Here is a 19,304-nt window from a genome sequence, read left to right as displayed (position 1 = left end):
TCCAGAGCGCAGAAGGCAGTTTTGACCTCACCGGTTGCCCGGAAGTGCTGTGTTCCCTCCCTCCCAAAACAAGGCTGTCTAAGGCTTCCTTTCCCCCTTAGAGAACCCGCGACGGCTCTCTGGCTCGGGTGATCCAGCTCCAGGAAATCATAAACAACCAGTTGCGAGATCAGAGCCAGATGAAGGAGCTCCTGGCAGCCCTCTCTGCGCAGGTGACAGACCTGGAGGAGGACTTGGACACGGCCAGGAAGGATCTCCTCAGGTCCGAGGAAGTAAACGTGAAACTACAGCGGGACGTCCGAGAAGTGAGTGACGGTGGACGTGTTTGTTGTCCTGAGGTGGAATGTGGGTCCCTTGTTCTCCCGGTGGTCTCAGCCTTGGGATGGCTGCGTGAGCAAGAGCAGAGCTCTGGCGAGACCACGGCTGGTGGCCTCCCTGCTTCTGCGTCGAGGTCTCGGGGTAGAAGAGGCCTGGTCCAGACGGTCCATTGCAGTGGACCAACATAAGGGCAGCCCTAGCGCTGTGCTGCACCCTGGGTGTGGACTGCTCATTTCTACAAGTTCTAGGGGGCCTAGTGTGTTCCTTTTTAAAAATTCATTCATCCGTTCATTCATTGATTTGAGTATAGTTGCTTTACACTGCTGTGTCAATTTCTGCTGTACAGCAAAGTGAATCAATCATATATATATATATATGTACACACACATATCTCCGTCTTTTTTAGATTTCCTACCCATTAACTTCACCACAGAGCACTGAGTAGAGCTCCCTGTGCTGTACAGTAGGCCCTTACTCACTGTTGACTTTATGCACAGTATCAGTAGTGTATGTGTCAACCCCAGTCTCCCAGTTCATCCCCCTACCTGCCTGTTGAATGTATTCCTGATGATGCTGAAATTTCCTTCTGATTCACTCAGGCGAGTCTGGTGACGTCTGTGGAGCCCGTTCTCTCGGAGAGATGGGAGCATGCTGTGTGGGCTCTGCTGAGGCAGCTTGCCTGGCCATCTTCTCTAGTTTTCTGAGGTTCTGCTCCTTGAAGGGATGTGTGACAGTGACACCGGTGGTCAGACAAGACGAGTGGCCTTTGCTCACCCTCAGATCCTCAGGCCCGTGCTGTGTAACCATGTAGAATCATGATGTTTCTGGTGGTCATGTCTGCGGGTGTCATGATTTATGAGAAACTACCTAACAGTCAGTGTGAAAACAGAAGTGTGCTGGGAGCTCAGGCCTCCTCCTGTGAGCCTCAGCTTTCCTTTGTACACAGGCAGACAGTGCCCACCCTGCCCCACCCCTCTACCGTGAGACCGTCTCAGAGAGAACCCCTCCAACATGTGTTCCAGCAGGTGTACTTGTTTAGTAGCTTGGTGTGAGTAATTCTGTGTGAGAACTCAAAACAGAAGTATTTGCACATATTTGTATAACCTGTTCACATTACTCTGGCAATAGGAGGAGATTAGGTGGCAGAGTTTAATATGTAGAGAATTCTGGAAAAAGCGTTTTTAAGACCTTTCACTTTTAATGTTAGGACAACACTGGTTACTTAGTGACTACGGAGGGACCTGAAATGGATTTTGAGCTGGCAGGCGGGAGTTGCACCAGCAGCAAGTTCTGGTCCTGGTGTGAGCATTTCAGGCATGTGGTGTAACTCTGCTTTAGAAGAACTAGGCTTGAGCAGGCTGCTTCCAGTTGTGTTACACTTTGACTTCTGTTTCCACTCACTGATATTCTTACTTTAATTTTGAGGAAATTGCATGAGATTTTTTCCAACTTTTACCCGAGGAAATGAGCCTCAGAGCTCCCTGTTGGATCTGTTGAAGGTCCCTCTGTGTTCTGGGTCAAGCCCGCCTGTATTGTGTAGGAGACAGAGGTCCTCATTTCATGCCAGATCCCTTCCCTCCTGGAATTCTTGCAATGACAGGGTAGTTTAGTGTACTTTTTGTTTGCTGTTTGGGTTTATTATGTAGAAAAGAAGCTTGGTAAATCGAGTGGCCAGACAGACATTAAGACAGATGGGTGCCATCGTGGCAAATGTGACATTTGAGGTAGGCGTGTTTTTGCTCACGTCTAAGAAAACTGCCATGTCTAGGAGTTTAATTTTGAGGATGCTAATTTTATGTTTGATTTGAAAGTTAGGATTTAGTCCAGCATTTTTACTCTTAAGTGTGCTGGAGTATTCCACGATAATGACTTACTTTTCTCCTCTGTAATGCCCGGTGTAGGCCATGGCCCAGAAGGAGGACGTGGAGAAGAGAATCACGACACTTGAGAAACACTACCTCGCCGCACAGCGCGAAGCCTCCTCTGTGCATGACCTTGATGATAAACCTGAAAAGGAAATCACAAATAAGGATTCTCTGCATCAACAGGTAATGGCCTTTACTGACCTGTGTCTGACTTTTATAGTAGTGAATACTGAAGAAGGAAGGTAAAGACCTTTTCATGTGACTCCCATGTTGGAAATCAAGTCCCAGTGTAAAGTTCTTATGACCCGAAAATACTGTGTTCAAAAGTGTGGATGTACATCATGATAAATCAACTGTACTGAAAGGAAATCCAATGTTTAAAAATTGAGGGTGACTGCAACTTACAGGTTTGAATGATTTGGGATTTGGTTTAACCATGTTGTGGAATTCCACTCCTGACACTTTTGTTTTACTTGAATCTGTTGGCTTGTTAGCATTTTTTCTGAAAGAGCAGAGAGCAGCAGGGAACTTCATGGCAGCTGGCTGCCTGTTGGGAACTGGGGTCAAAAGGCAGGGTTAGAGCTCCAGTCTGATTAGGGTTGGTACTTCCTATGGTTGGGTGAGCTTTACTCGCTCCTATTCCCATGTCATCTCAGATAATCAGGACTTACCCAGGAAAACCAAATCTGGCTTCTCCAAAACAAAGTGAGTCAATCTGGTGTGTGACAAAGTGTATCATTGGCCCCACCACAAAAATAGAATACTAGAAAGCCATTGAAATTTATGATGTGGAATGCTAATTAAGAACATTACGATATACAAAATAATGGCTGTAAAAGGCAGATCAGAAAATACCACGTACCATATGCTTTTGTTTTCTGAGGGTTTTAAAGCATATCATATTGTTTATGTATGTACATAGAGTAATACATACAGAGAAAACATAAGAAAGCTGCTTAGAAACAAATGCTAACCTCTCAGGAACCCGAGCGCATAGATAATTTAATTTTTTTTCCTTTTCAAAAAAGAATCTGTCTAAATGTTCTACATTGAAAGTTTTTCAGAGTAAGAAGATCTGTTAAAAGAATAATCGTGCATTTACAAATATTAGTTGACTGGCATTTCACCAGGCACACTCTGATCATATCTTTGGTTCAGAGGAGATGAAAGCCATGTTTTGGCTTACAAGCCCGCGGCCATCTGCGGTCGGTAGGGTTCCCTTCAAATGATGATTCTGGTGATGTTTTAAGAAGGGTCAGTACTGAACCCTTATTCCCTTAACTTGTCAATAAGAATGAATATGCTTCTACAGATAACTGATCTTCTTTAATATATAAGAACTTTTTTTTTTAAGACTTCTTTGGGGACGTTTAGGAAAAGCAAATACTCTGGCAGGAGGTGTTCTGCCCACTGAGACCAAGCCCAGGAACACTGAGAGAAAAATTACCGTGACGCAGCTCGCGAAACAGAACTAATCCAGTAGACACGTGCATTTAGGTTTTGTCTCAGCTTACTAAAAACAGCAGAGGCTACACCACTTGGCCTGTTTGGATGCTCTGCTCTCCCTTTGTAGGAGGAGGATGAAAACCGACCATTGCAGGAGCACCTGGAGCTGGAGGAGCAGAAGCTGCAGCAGACGCTGCTGAGGGCGGAGACGCTGCCTGAAGTGGAGGCTGAGCTGGCTCAGCTGGTGGCCGCGCTCTCCAAGGTGCTGCTCTGGGTCCCTGGGGGGCGGGCGGGGGAGGGCCTGTTCCATGCTGTCCCACCGTGCCCCTCCCCGTGCTGCTCAGTCCACAAAGGAGCGCAGACGCGGGGGGCGTGCTGCCCGGCTGCGATGGGAGCGCGCCCTGAGTGTCAGACAGTCCCAGCTCCCGTGTCATCGTTCCGTTAATTTCCCTCCAGTTTTGTCCCGTGTTCTGTGTGTCCCCAGGATACTTCAGCTCCGAGTCACTGCTGCTCAGAGTTCAGTCCGCAACTCAAAGCCTAGCAGGATAGAGAGCTAGAAAAATCCCATTCTCGTTTAAGAGATGGCCAAAATAGCTCTGTAATGAACACAGTTTTGTCTTTATTCATACATTGTTGAGTAAGTCACAGCGGGGCACGATGCAGACCCGGGGCCCCACTCCCAGCTTGCAGTCCCCGGGAGCCCGCGGCTGAGAGGCGTCCCGGAGACGTGGCGCTGCTGGGGGCATGGTCCCCATAGCCAGCCAGCCACCCCGTCCCTCTGATGGGAAAGGTGTGGCCCCGCACTGTAGGTGGGTACTGGCTGGGCATGGAGAGGTGGGCCCGTGCGGGCGCGGCTGTCCGGAGCGTTGCTGGGAGCTCAGTGAGCGGCTGAGGGGCTGGCCAGTCGCGGGAGGCCGGTGGTGTCCGGTGCTCGCAAACCCAACCAGAGCAGGGTCACTAACAGCCGCCAGGGGGCACCCTTCTGCCTGTGATCTTCCTCTCAAGGGTTGGTTTCTTCTCTCCCCTGACATCTCTGCTGTCTGTCCTGGGTCGGCCTTGTAGTCTGAACTTTGGTCTTCCGGAAGCTCTGTCACTAAGGAGGCTAAACTGTTGGAACTTATCTCCCAGCTTAGGAAGGTAGAACGTGTGTTCTTGTGAGTCCCGTGCTTGCCACTGCCCTGCCCGCGCTGGCTCAGCACAGGCAGTCTGAGGAGGGGGTGCAGCGGCGGCGGGTGTGGGGCCCGGGGCGGGGACGAGCACGTCTCCTCTCACGAGCCGGTCACCAGCACCCTCCGTCACCCACGTGTCACACGCGAAGCCGCGCTGGCTGCTTGAGCAGGCGTGCGGGCGTGCCCCCCACGAACCCGGGGCCAGTGGTCTGCACAGAGCATAGCCCGCTTGCATCAGGACAGGGTCGTTGCGAGAGGAGCTGACGCTGTTCTTGGCCGACAGGTGGAAGAGAGACACCGTAACATCAAGGAGAGGCTGCGCCAGATGCAGGCCCAACTGGAGGAGAAGAACAAGGAGCTGCTGTGGGTGCGTGTGCTGATGGGGAGCCGCGTCTGGGCCAGAGACGCGGCTTGGGCGGGGGCCGCCGCTCCCGTCTCTGCCATCGAGTGTGTGTGTGTAGCCCTGTCTGCTGATCCAGGCACCCAACCTCGGGAGCAGGGCCAGATGTGGTCGCCCGTAGGCTGGGGCCAGGGGGCCCCCACGTTCAAAGAGGCTGCTTGTTGCTCTGAACAGCCAGGCTGGGGAGCTGCTCAGGATACAGTTGGACCTTACCAGTGCCCCTCAGACAAACCCGAGGATGCCAGCCCGAGGCTCATTGGTGCCCAGGTGTGGAGGTGTTTGCCTCAGACGTGTCGCTGGAGTCCCACATGCCCGACTGCTGGTCCAGACATGGTGTGTGTGTGTGGGATGGCTGCTCCTATGCAGGAGGAGAACCGTAGTTCCGTTGTGACAGAAGTCCCGTCAGGAATGGGCCATGGTGGGAGCTCACATCAGAGAGTCCTGAGAGAGGTTTCCCAGAAGGGTTGGCCACACGGTGATACAGACCATTCAGGAAATGGAGTGGGGATCCCAGGTCCAGCCTCAAGTGTCAGTATTGTCTCCACCATACCTGTGTTCTTGGGGCTGACTGCAGAGCCTCACACTCAGGCTCCCAGGGGGCTGTGGTTCTGACTCCCATCATGAGACCTGCAGTGAGGCTCCCTCCCTGCTGAGGCAGAGAGGTCAAGTTCTCCCAATCAGGGATGCACTTCCTTACTTTCAGAACTGCTACTCAGAGGCTGTTGAGATTGGGATGCTGTTTATGACTAAGCCAATTCAAAGTCAAGTTTTGTTTTGCTTTAAAAATATTGGAATGCCGATGCCTTATTGGGGAAGCTGTGACAGGTTTTATTTCCGTGGGCTCAAAAAGGTGTGGCCGAGCCCTGGGGAGGGGTCGTGACAAAGACAGAGGGCGAGGGTACTGGCCACGGGGGATAGGGAGCTGGCAGGCCAGCACCTCGAGGCTGCCCCTCAGTTGCTTTGAAGTCATGTCTGGGAAATCAAGGCAGGACCTGGGTGAGAGTGGGGCAGTGGGGGGAGACTTGTGGAGAGAAGGGTGTGAGGTGTGAGAGCGGGAGGGCGGCACGGGGCCCAGTAGGCACTCTCCCGTGCGTCTCAGATGACAGAGCCGCCCTCGCGGTGTGAGGGGCCATCCCCAGAACAGCCCGAGGGCCTGTGCCCCGAGAGGAGAGCCGCAGAGGGGCTGGCCCTCCCGTCCCCTGGCTGCCCCTGCTCACTCCTGTCTGTGCGTGTTCAGACCAGCCTGGGAAACGGAGGGCTGGGAACCCGCGAGGACGGCACTTCCCGGTGAACTAGTACCAGTGATGACCGCTGAGGGGGACCCAGCGGCTGTGGAGCTGAAGGATTTTTTTCTAATTTTCCTTCAGCCTGGCTGATGGAAGCATGGATGTATTTTTTTAATGTTCGGTTTTTGTCTCTGACTCCAAGAGCCCACCCTTGTGAATAACCTCATAGGATTGCCTTCCGTCCACACTAAGACCTGAGTGTCACCGGGCCATCTAGGAACTGGATTCTCCTCCTGCCCGTTTCTTCAGTTCTGCTCGCTTAAGAGATGGCAGTGTCTCATAAGCATGGCCCATTTGTCCAAAGTCAGGGCTTCCATGTAAAATTGTGTTCAGTTCCTGACAGACTTGAGCTGCCCAGAATGTCGCTGACGAGACGTGGTCCTCTCGTGCCCAGGTGCAGCCCCTGAAGGATCAGGACCGGGAGCACGGGCGGCAAGCCAGCGTGCTAGCCAACGTGGCCCAGGCGTTCGAGAGTGACGAAGGCACGTCTGACGGCGAAGGCGACGGGGTCACCCTCTTCAGCTCGGCCGCTCTGCTGTCGCCCAGCGGGCAGGCCGATGCCGAGACTCTGGCCGTGATGATTCAGGAGCAGCTGGACAAGATCAACGAAGAGATCCGGTGGGTGTGCCTGAGCCCAACTCCCCGGAAACTCAGTTTCTCTGAAGAGCTGTCTTCTGCTTAGAGAAGTCTGAGTGTTCCATAGTAAGAAAACTGACTTCAGGTCTGCTTCAAGAAGTTTCCGTTCTGAGATTGCCCTTGATTATAGAGCTCAGTCAGCCAGGGCATTCTGTCCAACGTGTGGTGTCAGCACTCTGTGGAGGGTCGTTTGTGGGGTGTCCCCCCCTCAGCTCTGGGCCCCAAGGTGGGTGAGGTGCCGAGGTGGTGTCCCCTGCGGCCCGTGCACCCTCTGGCACTGAGCGTTCGTCCTCATGTGTCCCTCGGAGCCTCCCACGTTCTGGTGAAAAGCCACCTGGAACAGAAAAGCTGGGGTTCTGGGGTTGGCAAATTCCCACTCGGATCTGCATTTCCTTTTTAACTTAATACAGTGTGAAGATTGGCTTGTTGTAAGATAGTGATATGTTACTGTATGTCACTCTCAGGACATGTGTTTGAGTTTTTCTCATCTCATCAGTATATATAAAATGTTTTCTTTAGACACAGTCTTGGCAGTTCTAACAGTTTACAAAACAGGATAGAACCCAAAGGCCCGCCTCATGGTGAGCAGGGGGCCTTGGGTCTGGGTGCAGCCGGGTGGCTGGGGGCCGCGAGGCCTGCCTGGTGCCACACCCACGCACCTGTGCCTCCTGTCCCGAGTCCACGTTCAGAGTGGCCGCAGGCCGGTGGCCCTGCACAGGGCCTGGCAGAGCTGCTGCTCAGATTGTTCTCGTCCCGTCAGCCCTGGCCGAGGTGCCCGTTCCTGCCAGTCGAGTGCGGGGGCTCGGGCAAAAGGCAGGGGTGAACGCCACAACCAGCAAACACAGATGTGCTACCTGCACTTTTGACGCCGAGACAGACTGCTTTATGGGCCGTGTTTGAGCACAGACAAGCTCAGAAAGACTGTCTTTTGCATCCCCATAGGAAATTTGGAATGGTTATATATTAATATTTTTATTTTTACAGCAAGTTGTCAGGTAAAAGTGATTTTTCCTTATGCAACAAGTTGACTTGATGTAAATGGTAAATTCTGTCCATCAACTTGTCAACACTGAAAAACTTTCAAGATGTATAAGTAGAAGTGAAACTGGAGAGTTTACTACCTGTAAGGATCTTGTATTTTAATTTGAAAAGCATTTTATTTGCATAATCATGTATTTAACCTGTATATAAAATCATCCATGACACATTAGGGGAGAAGAGCAGTAACTGAATTCTAGGTTAATGCAGCACATTGACATGAATCCAGAAACTCACACAAAGCTGGTGGAAAACTCCAAGTGATGCGTTTGTACATATACAACCTTAAAAAAAAAATTAAAAGATCACCTCAGCACTTCATCTGGTCTGGAGACTCGTGTTTAGAAACTCTAGCTTGCTCGTGAATCGCTGTTTTGGTTATACAGAGTTCCTGATTCCCAATGGAAAAGACTTGAGGCACTGACGTGCATCTCTGCCCTGAGAGCAGGGAAGGTAAAGGTTGTCAACTTGAGGTATCTCCTTACACGGAGAGAGTCGCCACCCAGACCCCATCAGAATGGTAGAGTAAATAAGTCAAATCAAACGTGAATGATCAGGGGCCACTTTGTAAGACTCAATGATAAATTATTCTAAGTTTGAGAATATTCCAAAGAGGGAAAGTTGAACCTTTTTGCTGAGATGTTAATTGAGCAACTGTTCGTGGAATTTGCTAATCGTGACACAGAATGCAAGCCCAAATTTGTTGTCCAGACACATTCCTCTGCTGACAAAGGCAGGTGATGATTTTCTTCTATTTTAGGTTGATCCAAGAAAAGAAGGAGAACACGGAGCAGCGGGCGGAGGGGATTGAGAACAGGGTGGGCACGGGGAGCTCAAGCAACCTTCGTCGTTTTAAATCCTTGAACTCCCTCAACCTGAATGCCACCTCCTCGCATGCCGGCTCCTGCCCGCCCAGCAGAGGGCGCTCCAAGCCCCGAAGGAGGCGGCACAGCCCGGCGCGGAAGGTAGACAAGCTGGGCATCATGACTCTGGTATGTGTCGGCCTCCTCCCTGCCGCGTCCCTCCCCGAGCACACTACTTTTCTTTTGTTTGTTTGTTTTTTCTCTTTTTACCCAGAAGAAAGTCAGGTACATTTGCTACGCTCAGAGGTCTAAGATTTTTAAAACTGCCTAGTCTTTCATCGGGCTTCCCTAGTGGCTCAGACGGTAAAACATCTGTCTGCAATGCAGGAGACCCGGGTTCGATCCCTGGGTTGGGAAGATACCCTGGAGAAGGAAATGGCAGCCCACTCCAGTATTCTTGCCTGGAAAATCCCATGGACCGGGGACCCTGGTAGGCCACTGTCCATGGGGTCGCAAAGAGTCGGACACAACTGAGCGAAATCATTCCATAATCGCACAGCGACAAATTAGTCTTGATATTTGGACCACCATTCCATAATCGCACAGCGACAAATTAGTCTTGATATTTGGACCACCGGCTTAGCACGTCATCATGAACTCAGCCAGAGCCTGCCTCTGTAACGCTGGGCCTGGCCTGTGCTGGACACAGCAGCTGCAGGAAGTTGCTGTTCTCAGGGAGCAGACCGCTTCGTGAGAGTAACCGTAGGCAGCTCTCACTGCACGTGGAAACCGGGTGGCACATTTCCCACTGGGGATGCCTGGCTGCAGGGCGCAGGGCATGCGGCGGGAACCAAACCAAGAATCTACACTGGTCTTGCTGATGGGCCTGGCCGCGCGCTCAGGCCAGCTCTGCGTGTGAAACCAGGTTAAAAGCCCGGTGCCCCAGGGCCCCAGGGAAGAGGTCGGGCTTCTTCACTCTTCCGAGTCTGAAAACAGGATGACGACCTAGGGCTTTTGGTGACAGAGTGTGCAGTTCTAAAGCACGTGTTCCAGCTTTCTTCCATGTTTAGCTTAGGTTTTGGGAGTGCATTGCTGTTTACCCCATGAAATCATGTTTACAGCACTCTGCTTTGTCACTGCACTTGTATTATCCCTTTTTTTGTTGTTACCACCCATTTCATGTTAGCTGCATTGTTAGTCAGCATATAATTAAATTAACTGTGAATCATTTTAGCGACATGTGAAGTGGTAACTAGTCCATTTTGTGGTCTTTGAAGACACTGTTTTTCTAATTTGCATCTTTGGCTAATTAGTTGATATTTAAAATTCTTTGACGATTTCTCTGTGGTTTCATGCTTGATTTCCTTCCGAGTATTTGTAAAAGAACAGTTCTGTATATTTTGTCCTGTTGTTGGAGTTCTCTGATGGTGTGTCTGCTTTCATCATTGGTTTTGATTTGCTGGCTCATCCTGTTGTCTGCTTAGTGGTTGTCAATCCAGACCCCAGCTTCCCACCACTGGTCCCCTTGCCCCCCAGGCTGTAGTTTACCCATCCATCCCCCCTTCCCCGTCCTCCCACCTGCTCTGGTCATAGCAGTGTTGTGGGTGCACTTAGTCGGGTTTGTGCTTTGTCTTCATGTCTCATTAAATGGTGTTTTCCCCCCAGAGCAGTAAGTTTGAATTAGCCTATCACTATGCATTTACAAGCATAATGTAGATGGATCCTCAACTACATATCATGTGTAATTCATAAATGAGATTATCCTTACCTATAGAAATGATCTCCTTAAGTGTAGAATTAATGGACTTTTGACACAATATCCTTTCTATTTTGGTGCTGGTATTTAAGACTATAAATCTCATCAGCTTTTGCACAGTTAATGTTTCTACTAGACTCTTTAAAAAACTATCTTCTATGGTGAATAAAATGTAAAGACTGCACCTGCTATTATGCTAGCTTCCATTCTTACATATTTTCACAGGGAACCTACTTTAATAAATTTATTTTGAGAAATTTTACATCAAATTCTAGGTAAGCATTTTACATTAATATCCAATAGGTGGTTAGATTTGTTCAGTGTTAAAATAGGTATTATGGTAACTTCCTCATCAGTTAAATCACTATTTTAAAGTATAACATCTAAAAAAAAAAAAAGTATAACATCTTTTTTATTAAGAGAAACTAACTTATAGAGACGTTTGGCTGAGAATAGACAACTGTTAAGGCCCTTTATTGTAGAGAATGCTGTGCTTTAATAAATCATGATGTTGTAATAGAACTGTATCTTCCTGAGTAATAATTTATAGTGTTTCTCTAGTAAATCTTGAATAGCTTATTTCACTTCTGTGGTCAAAAAAAATGTTCTGTTTCTAGTTACACGTTCTCTAAATCTTCATCTCACTTCTATGTTTGCCATCGTTTTGGCTATACTGTGTTTGTCTATGCCGATTCTTGAAGTTTTAGCTTCAAAGTCACAATACATCTGGTTTCTCTTCCTTTCTTTGCATGCATCTATCAGCCTAGTGATTTAAGGAAGCATTGTTGAAAGGTAAACTATTTAGTAATTTAGCATGCCTTTGTTTCTCTGTGAAGTATTAGAGAGTCCTTATCATTTTATGTGAATGAACACTGTGTGGTTATGTACTGGTGAAGAACTGACATTTTAATGGAAGTAATGAAACTCACCCACCACTTAAAATATGTTGATGGTTCTGTTGGAAATAGGTCATTCGTTGGGACGATTGTAACAGTTTGCCTCTATCCCACTTGTTTGCCTTCTAATCATCTCATGCTTATTTATAGTAGACATAGTATTATTTATTATTTTTAAAATTTTCTTTACTTATTTTTTTGGCCATGCTGCACAGCTTATGGGATCTTAGTTCCCCAACCAGGGATCAGACCGGTGTCCCGGCAGTGAAAGTGCCAAGTCCTAATGTCTGGACTACCATGGAATCTCCGCTTAGAGTTTTTTTAAAACAAATGACTGACTCAGAGCCATAGATGTTAGATTTGGAGGAAGCCAATTTAATGATGGTGGGTAGCAGTGTGCAGGAGACTCTGTGCGCCAGGCACCGTGTCAAATGCTTTCCGAGTCTGTCATCTAATCCCACAGACACCCAGGTGAGGTCCAGGCTGCTGTTATCCCCATTCAGCAGACATGGACACTAAGGCTTAGAGAGGCCGGACACCGTGCCCAGGCTCGCACACCCAGTAGCAAATGTATAGTGAGACCTGTCTGGACCCCGAAGGGGTTAATCTGTTCCCCACACTGTTGCCACCACTGTCTTTCCTGTCTTCAGACCCAGGACCAGCGGAAAAGCTGGGAGTCCAGGCGAGATCATTTTTTTTTAATTAGTTTATTTTTTAATTGAAGGATAATTGCTTTACAGAACTTTGTTCTTTTCTGTCAAACCTCAACATGAACCATCCATAGGTACACATACATCCCTTCCCTTTTGAACCTCCCTCCCGTCTCCCTCCCCATCCCACCCCTCTAGGTTGAAACAAATCAGTTCTTAGTGAAGACCTAGGACGAGTCCATGGGTTCGCTACGAGCCGGACACGACTGAGCGACTTCACTTTCACTTTTCACTTTCATGCATTGGAGAAGGAAATGGCAACCCACTCCAATGTTCTTGCCTGGAGAATCCCAGGGACGGGGGAGCCTGGTGGGCTGCCGTCTATGGGGTCCCACAGAGTCGGACACGACTGAAGTGACTTAGCAGCAGCAGTTTACTTTATGTAAACCACAGTGAGCAAATTACACTCAAACTGCGTGTAAGCACTTCATTGTGTAGCCCCCAGTCTGTATGTTTCTGAGAAAGACAAGCCAGACACATGGTGTTCGCATGCAGGGGTTAGGTACCTTTTCTATACTTCACTTGTTGTCATGGGTTCAGTAACCTGCATCATCACTAAACATGATCTTGGGTGGTGGTACAAGCTGTTTCCTTTTCTCCTTCAAATAGAAAGGTCTGGACGCCTTTGCTGAGAGGTTTCTTACTGTTGCTAGTGGTGCTCCTGAGCAGCATCTGGCGATGAACACAGTCCTTTCATCAGGGCAGTTCATGCCATGCAGGGTTCACAGTGCTGGCGTGGCTCCGCTGTCCTGCCTGGCAGGGCCATCTGGTCGCTGGATTCAAGGGAGAGTGGAGCCTGGCTGCAGGGAGGCTCCAGGCCAGGATCTGTGCACTCAGTAGGGTGTTCTCGCTGCCCCACGGCCCCGCTTCTCTTGAACAAGACAGTCCTTTAAGATGGCATTAAGCTAGAACAACACATTTTTTTGTACTTGGCGGATAGCATCGCTACTATGTTTTCCAGTAAGTTTCTGGTTATAATGTAAAGCCTGTGTGATTGCCTTTTTCGACACAGTCTATCGTTAGCCAATTTCACACTTACCTCACTCCCTCAGCTGCCACCTTTACCGGAAGAGGTAGAAGATGACAAGACCGCCATCAAATGTGAAGCCTCGACCCCCGCCTTGCTGCGGTTCCTTCGGCTAGACCGGCTGGACAGGGGGTCACCGCACAGAGCCAGCTACGAGGACATCAGGGACGCCCGCAAGTAAGGGGCCTGCGCGCCTCGTCGTCAGTCTCAGGAGCCCTGCGCCTCTTGTCTTCAAAGAGTTGCAGGGATGATTGTAAAGGAATCCCACTGGATTCGGTGCCTGTGTTTAGTGGTGAACTTCAGGTGCTGGGGTAGAAGAGCTCAGTGAGCTCAGTGATTTTAGAAAACATCCGTCTCTACGTATGGACTCCTGTGGGAGATTTCTTCCTGCTCTTGCTAGAGCTGTGCCCGGCCTGGGTGCATTCCTGATGGTTACGGCTCCGTGCCTCTTGGATTTGCTCTTGAGGGTCCCTCCCTTTTTCTCAGGGGTCTCCTCTCAGGAGACTGTCTGTCACCTCCTGTGACTGACCCTGTCCTCATTCAGACCCCCACCTGCTGAGCTCCCGTTGTGAGCCAGGCAGCACTCGATGGAGGGCACATGTGGTCACCTGACCAGCAGCCCTGCACGGTGACCGTCACTCTCCTGCCACGGCCGGGGACGGTCACCCTGTGGGAAGCGGGGGGAACTGCCCAGAGCAGGGGAGCTCGCCTTCTCTGGGAGGGTCGTCACCTGCCGAGCAGCGACCCTGAGAGAGGGTTGGAGAGCCCTCTGCACCAGCTCGTCTGGAGTGAAGCCCTCCTCAGGGGAGAGCTCCAGGCAGAGAATCTCAGCTTCCCGGGGCCATTGTTTGTGGCCGGAAGCCTGCATTGCTCGTGTGGAGTGTGGTTGGTGAAGGAGACTCCACTGTCTGCTGCGAGGTTGAGGCGCGGGTGTTGCTGGGTGGCCAGTTCTATCAGTAGGTCTTGTGGAGGGGTGTGTGTTTGCACAAGGGTGCCGGTTAAAGGTTGTTTTCTCTCCCCAAAGCTCGACAGGCTCTCAGGACGGCCCCGGGGGCAAGCCCAGCAGCAGCAGCAGCAGCAGCCAGGACTCACCTCAGAAAGCCCCAAAGAAGAAGGGCATCAAGTCCTCCATCGGCCGTTTGTTTGGCAAGAAGGAGAAGGGCCGGCCTGGACACCCCGGCAAGGAGGTGCTAGGACCAGGTGGGTGCTTCACCGTTCAGAGGGAGGAGGGTCTGCATGCATGTCCCTTCTGTGTCTCTCCCGCTGTCCCCATGAGGCCCCTGTCACTCACGCTGGGTGTCCTCCTGGGAGGAGCAGAGGAGGCATCTGTTTTCTTTAGGGTCCAAGATGATCGGATCAGTTGATGAACGGATGTGTGGATGGATGGAGGAATTAAGAGTTAAAGGATGGATGGATTAGTGAGTGGATGGATGGATGAACAGATGGCTGGCCAGATGGGTGGATGAACAGAGCATGGAACGAATATTGCAGATGTTTATACTGCAGTGCTAGAAACATACTCTACGAATGAGTAGGAGCTGGGCAATGATTGTTTCCTCCAGAACAGTGACAAGTGTTTGGAAATGGCCTAAGTGCTCATCAGTGAAGGGTGAGGTAAAATCTGTGGACACCCCACAAGGAACAGCACCTCTCCTTCCTGCCACTTTCCCCATCCCCAGGAGCTCATCACGGATTCTGCCCATGCCCCCTACTCCATCCCACAGCCACGAAGGTCCTCCTGGCGTCTCCTCATCACACAGTGTTATCATCAGGCCCCCATCTCACTCGGCTTCATCTCCTTAAGGACAGGATATGTTCCTGCCTCTTCAGCCAGAGATTTGTTGAGTGTCTTGTTTGTGCTGGGTGTGGGATTTATAAGGGTAAGTAAAACAGATGTGGTCTGGAGTACAGTTAAGTGAGAAGAGAGAAAAAGGAGCAGATTATTAAATGCTATCCTTATTATTACTAAATATAACGCTGAGATGGATGGTGCATTGATTATATACCAGATGCTGTGTGTGCCCCTTACCAAACAGGTGCTGCCACCTCCCGATTTACAGAGGAGGAGACAGTGATGGTCATGCGGTTAGGGAGTGGTGAGGGCAGGTTCACACCCATGCAGTGGGACCATGCACTTCGCCGAGCCCCAGCCACCTCTCTGGTGGATGCAACAAGAATGAGATGGTTCTATGGCATCGCTGATTCGATGGACATGAGTTTGAGCAAACTCCAGGAGATAGTGAATTACAGGAAAGCCTGGAGTGCTGCAGTCCGCGGAGTGGCAAAGAGTCGGACACAACTGAGCGACTGAACTAAAACCTGAGTGTGTGCTGAACTGCTTCAGTCGTGTCTGACTCTCTGTGACCCCAGGGACTGTAGCCCACTAGCTCCTCTGTCCATGGGATTCTCCAGGCAAGAAGACTGGAGTGGGTTGCCATGCCCTCCTCCAGGGGGATCGAACCCACATCTCTCGTTATCTCTTGCAGTGGCAGGCAGGATCTTTACCGCTAGAACCACCTGGAAAGCCCCAGTGAACGCTGACAACTAGGAAATGCAGAAAGTAAGGGCTGCTCCTAAGTTAAACTGGAAGAGCAGCAAGCACAGATTGTAAAGAGGAAAACACACGATGACCGACAACAGTGCTGACAGAAACAAGCAGGGACGCGTTCACCCACATCAAGAAAATGTGCCATTCGGAAGAGGAGCCCTTGGAGGGACAGTTGGAACCGGAATGAAAACTGAGGCCATGGTAGGCAGTGCCCACTCACACGGCCCGAGTGGAGTGGTGTCACTCGCCGGGCTTTCTGCATCCCCAGAGCTGCTGGCAGTAACATCTGGGCGCTGAGGCCGGGCAACGTCCCCAAGTGAGCTAAGGCACCCCTGCTCTCTTTCCAGTGCTGCTGCGGGGCCCTCTGTGGGCGGCCACCCTCATCCCCTGCTCTGCCACCCACTGGGGCCCGACTGTTCCCCTGGGATCCTTTCAGCCCTTGAGCTTGTGTGTTCCCAGCCCTCTGCCACACCGGACTGGGATGCAACTCAGGACTTGGGCTTGAGATATTAAGGAGACCGTGAATCTGGAAGGACACAGCCCTGGGGCCCTCGAGTGACCACGTGAGAGAGCTGGAGAGCAAAGCCCCCTCGGGGAGGAAGCAGAGCTTTGATACGTGCCCACACCCACCGCTGCCTCGGCACAAGTGCCTCTCCTTTGCCTCTCCTTGGCCTGAAACAGACCCCAGCTGCTACTGCTGCTCCGCAGGTGATTGCTAAAGATGCACCTCCTGCAAGAGCTATTGTCCTGCTGCTCTGGGGCTGCCTAAGTGTGCTCAGGAGTGTCAGACAAGTGGGGCTGCCACGCCTGATGCTGGAGGAGGGCCTGATGCTGGACTAGGGCCTGATGCTGGAGGAGGGCCTGATGCTGGAGGAGGGCCTGATGCTGGGGGAGGGCCTGATGCTGGAGGAGGGCCTGATGCTGGACTATGGGCCTGATGCTGGGGGAGGGCTTGATGCTGGGGGAGGACCTGATGCTGGAGGAGGACCTGATGCTGGGGGAGGGCCTGATGCTGGGGGAGGCCCTGATGCTGGAGGAGGGCCTGATGCTGGAGGAGGGCCTGATGCTGGAGGAGGACCTGATGCTGGGCGAGGGCCTGATACTGGGGGAGGGCCTGATGCTGGGGGAGGGCCTGATGCTGGGGGAGGGCCTGATGCTGGGGGAGGACCTGATGCTGGGGGAGGGCCTGATGCTGGGGGAGGACCTGATGCTGGAGGAGGACCTGATGCTGGGGGAGGGCCTGATGCTGCAGGAGGACCTGATGCTGGGGGAGGACCTCATGCTGGACTAGGGCCTGATGCTGGAGGAGGGCCTGATGGTGGACTAGGGTCTGATGGTTGGGGAAGGTCTGGTGCTGGACTAAGGCCTGATGCTGGGGGAGGCCCTGATGCTGGACTATGGGCCTGATGCTGGGGGAGGACCTGATGCTGGAGGAGGGCCCTGATGCTGGGGCAGGAACATCTGATGCTAGACTAGGGTCTGATTCTGGGGGAGGCCCTGATGTTGGACTGAGGCCTGATGCTGGGGGAGGGCCTGATGCTGGACTAGGGCCTGATGCTGGAGGAGGTCCTGATGCTGGACTATGGGCCTGATGCTGGGGGAGGCCCTGATGCTGGAGGAGGGCCTGATGCTGGACTATGGGCCTGATGCTGGGGGAGGACCTGATGCTGGACTGAGGCCTGATGCTGGGGGAGGTCCTGATCCTGGACTAGGGCCTGATGCTGGAGGAGGGCCTGATGCTGGGGAGGGCCTGATGCTTGGGGAGGGTCTGATGCTGGACTATGGCCTGATGCTTGGGGTAAACGTCTGATGCTGGCGGGAAGGTGTGATGATGGTGGGCAGCCTGCTCCCAGATGTACGCAGAGTTGTGATTATAAATATGAGAAATCTTTTTTTCATACTTTTCTGACCACCTTGCTATGTTCTTTTTTTCTGAAACATAATTCTGTGCAATATAGATTTGATTTCTGCCATACATCAACATGAATTAGCCATAGGTGTTCAAATGTCCCCTCCCTCTTGAATCTCCTTCCCACCTCCCTTTGCTACATTCTTGTCTCTATGGATATATGAATAATAAAGACTTGACTAAAATAACATAAAAAGCTCCCACACACAAGCATGCACACGCACACTCCCTAGTGCATCATTCGGGTCCGCATCAGGGTTGCCCTCGGCCACCCCGCCCTGGGATCCACGGTGAGCCTTGACACCTGCACTTTGTTCCCACCCTGGGCCCGCTGCCCAGGCCTCAGCAGCAGAGGGGCCTTGTCCCCGCAGATGCTGAAGTGATGAAGCCTCTTGTCTCCGGAGCCAAGGTACGAACACCTAGTCGGTCGTCCTTTGGGGACACCTATACTTCTGCCTTCTAGCCTTTCCATTGTATCCATCTGTTTTCTCTTAACAGAATGTCCGTGTGATGACACGGGCTCCCATTACCAGCTCTGGTCTGTTCTCATTGAGAGTACAGCTTACCCTCGTCACTCTTTACTGGCAGTGGGAAATTTTGCTCCAGTACTTTATTGAAGCAGTGAGTGCAGTGAAGTCGCTCAGTCGTGTCCGACTCTTTGCGACCCCGTGGACTGTAGCCCGCCAGGCTCCTCTGTCCATGGGATTCTCCAGGCAAGAATGGTGGAGTGGGTTGCCATTTCCTTCTCCAGGGGATCTTCCCAACCCAGGGATCGAACATAGGTCTCCGGCATTGCAGGCAGACGCTTTATCCTCTGAGCCACCAGGGAAGCTCTGACTTTATTGAAAGAAAGCAATAAATAATACTGTGATAAAAATAGTTCAAAAGTAGACTGTACATACTTTGTCACATATTCAGGAAGATCACAAAAGATTAATAGAAAAACAGAATGGTAACAATGAATTGTACAAGGAAATTAAAGGCAGAACCCACATGTAGAGAGACTACCGAGATATCAGCTGCATAAGGCACCATGATCTGAACGCATCTCTTACTAGCTTTTTTAATGTGCTGCTGAAAAAGTAAAAGTTACATTTGCTACTTATACTATTCAAAATGGCTATGTCATCAAAATCTAAAAATGTACGCCTAGGTCCATTCTTTAAACATGTTTACAAACAGATGTAAAAAGACGATTTACATAAGAAAAATAAGGCCTTTGTCAGAGCTGCACTATGCTGTCTGTCTGTCCCGGATGTGGTGCCCTCAGTGTTCAGCTCAATGGCTCCACAGCGGGTGCAGGGCACCGCGGTTGATCCTCGAAGAGTCTCACCGGAGGCGAGGGATCCAGGGCCACAGAGACTAGGTTACCGGAGAGATTTTCATAGTTGTTTTCTAGTCATCCTTTCAGCCCAAATTTCATTAGAAGCTCACATTTAACACCCAGTACTTTTAAATCGCTTCACACTGCAGACAAAAAGCATTTCTTCCTAGAAA

The 19,304-nt window shown here is 50.8% G+C and overlaps 1 protein-coding gene across 1 annotated transcript; it reads left to right on the top strand.

Annotated features, from left to right (window-relative positions):
* The first annotated feature begins 57 nt into the window (after window positions 1-57).
* Window positions 58-17,798, top strand: LOC147367353 (liprin-alpha-1-like). Its single transcript, XM_086416434.1, has 9 exons — window positions 58-305; window positions 2,220-2,366; window positions 3,757-3,891; window positions 5,082-5,165; window positions 6,879-7,102; window positions 8,919-9,150; window positions 13,376-13,527; window positions 14,375-14,550; window positions 15,837-17,798. Exons 1-9 carry the CDS (start codon window positions 180-182, stop codon window positions 15,896-15,898), a joined length of 1,338 nt encoding a protein of 445 aa, XP_086272560.1. The 5' UTR covers window positions 58-179; the 3' UTR covers window positions 15,899-17,798.
* Window positions 17,799-19,304: the final 1,506 nt, after the last annotated feature.

Source organism: Bos grunniens, chromosome 8, assembly GCF_055505025.1.
Source record: "Bos grunniens cultivar Pamir isolate PY7600 chromosome 8, Bosgru_T2T1.0, whole genome shotgun sequence".
Taxonomy (NCBI): domain Eukaryota; kingdom Metazoa; phylum Chordata; class Mammalia; order Artiodactyla; family Bovidae; genus Bos; species Bos grunniens.
This window is presented reverse-complemented; position numbering and strand designations above follow the sequence as displayed.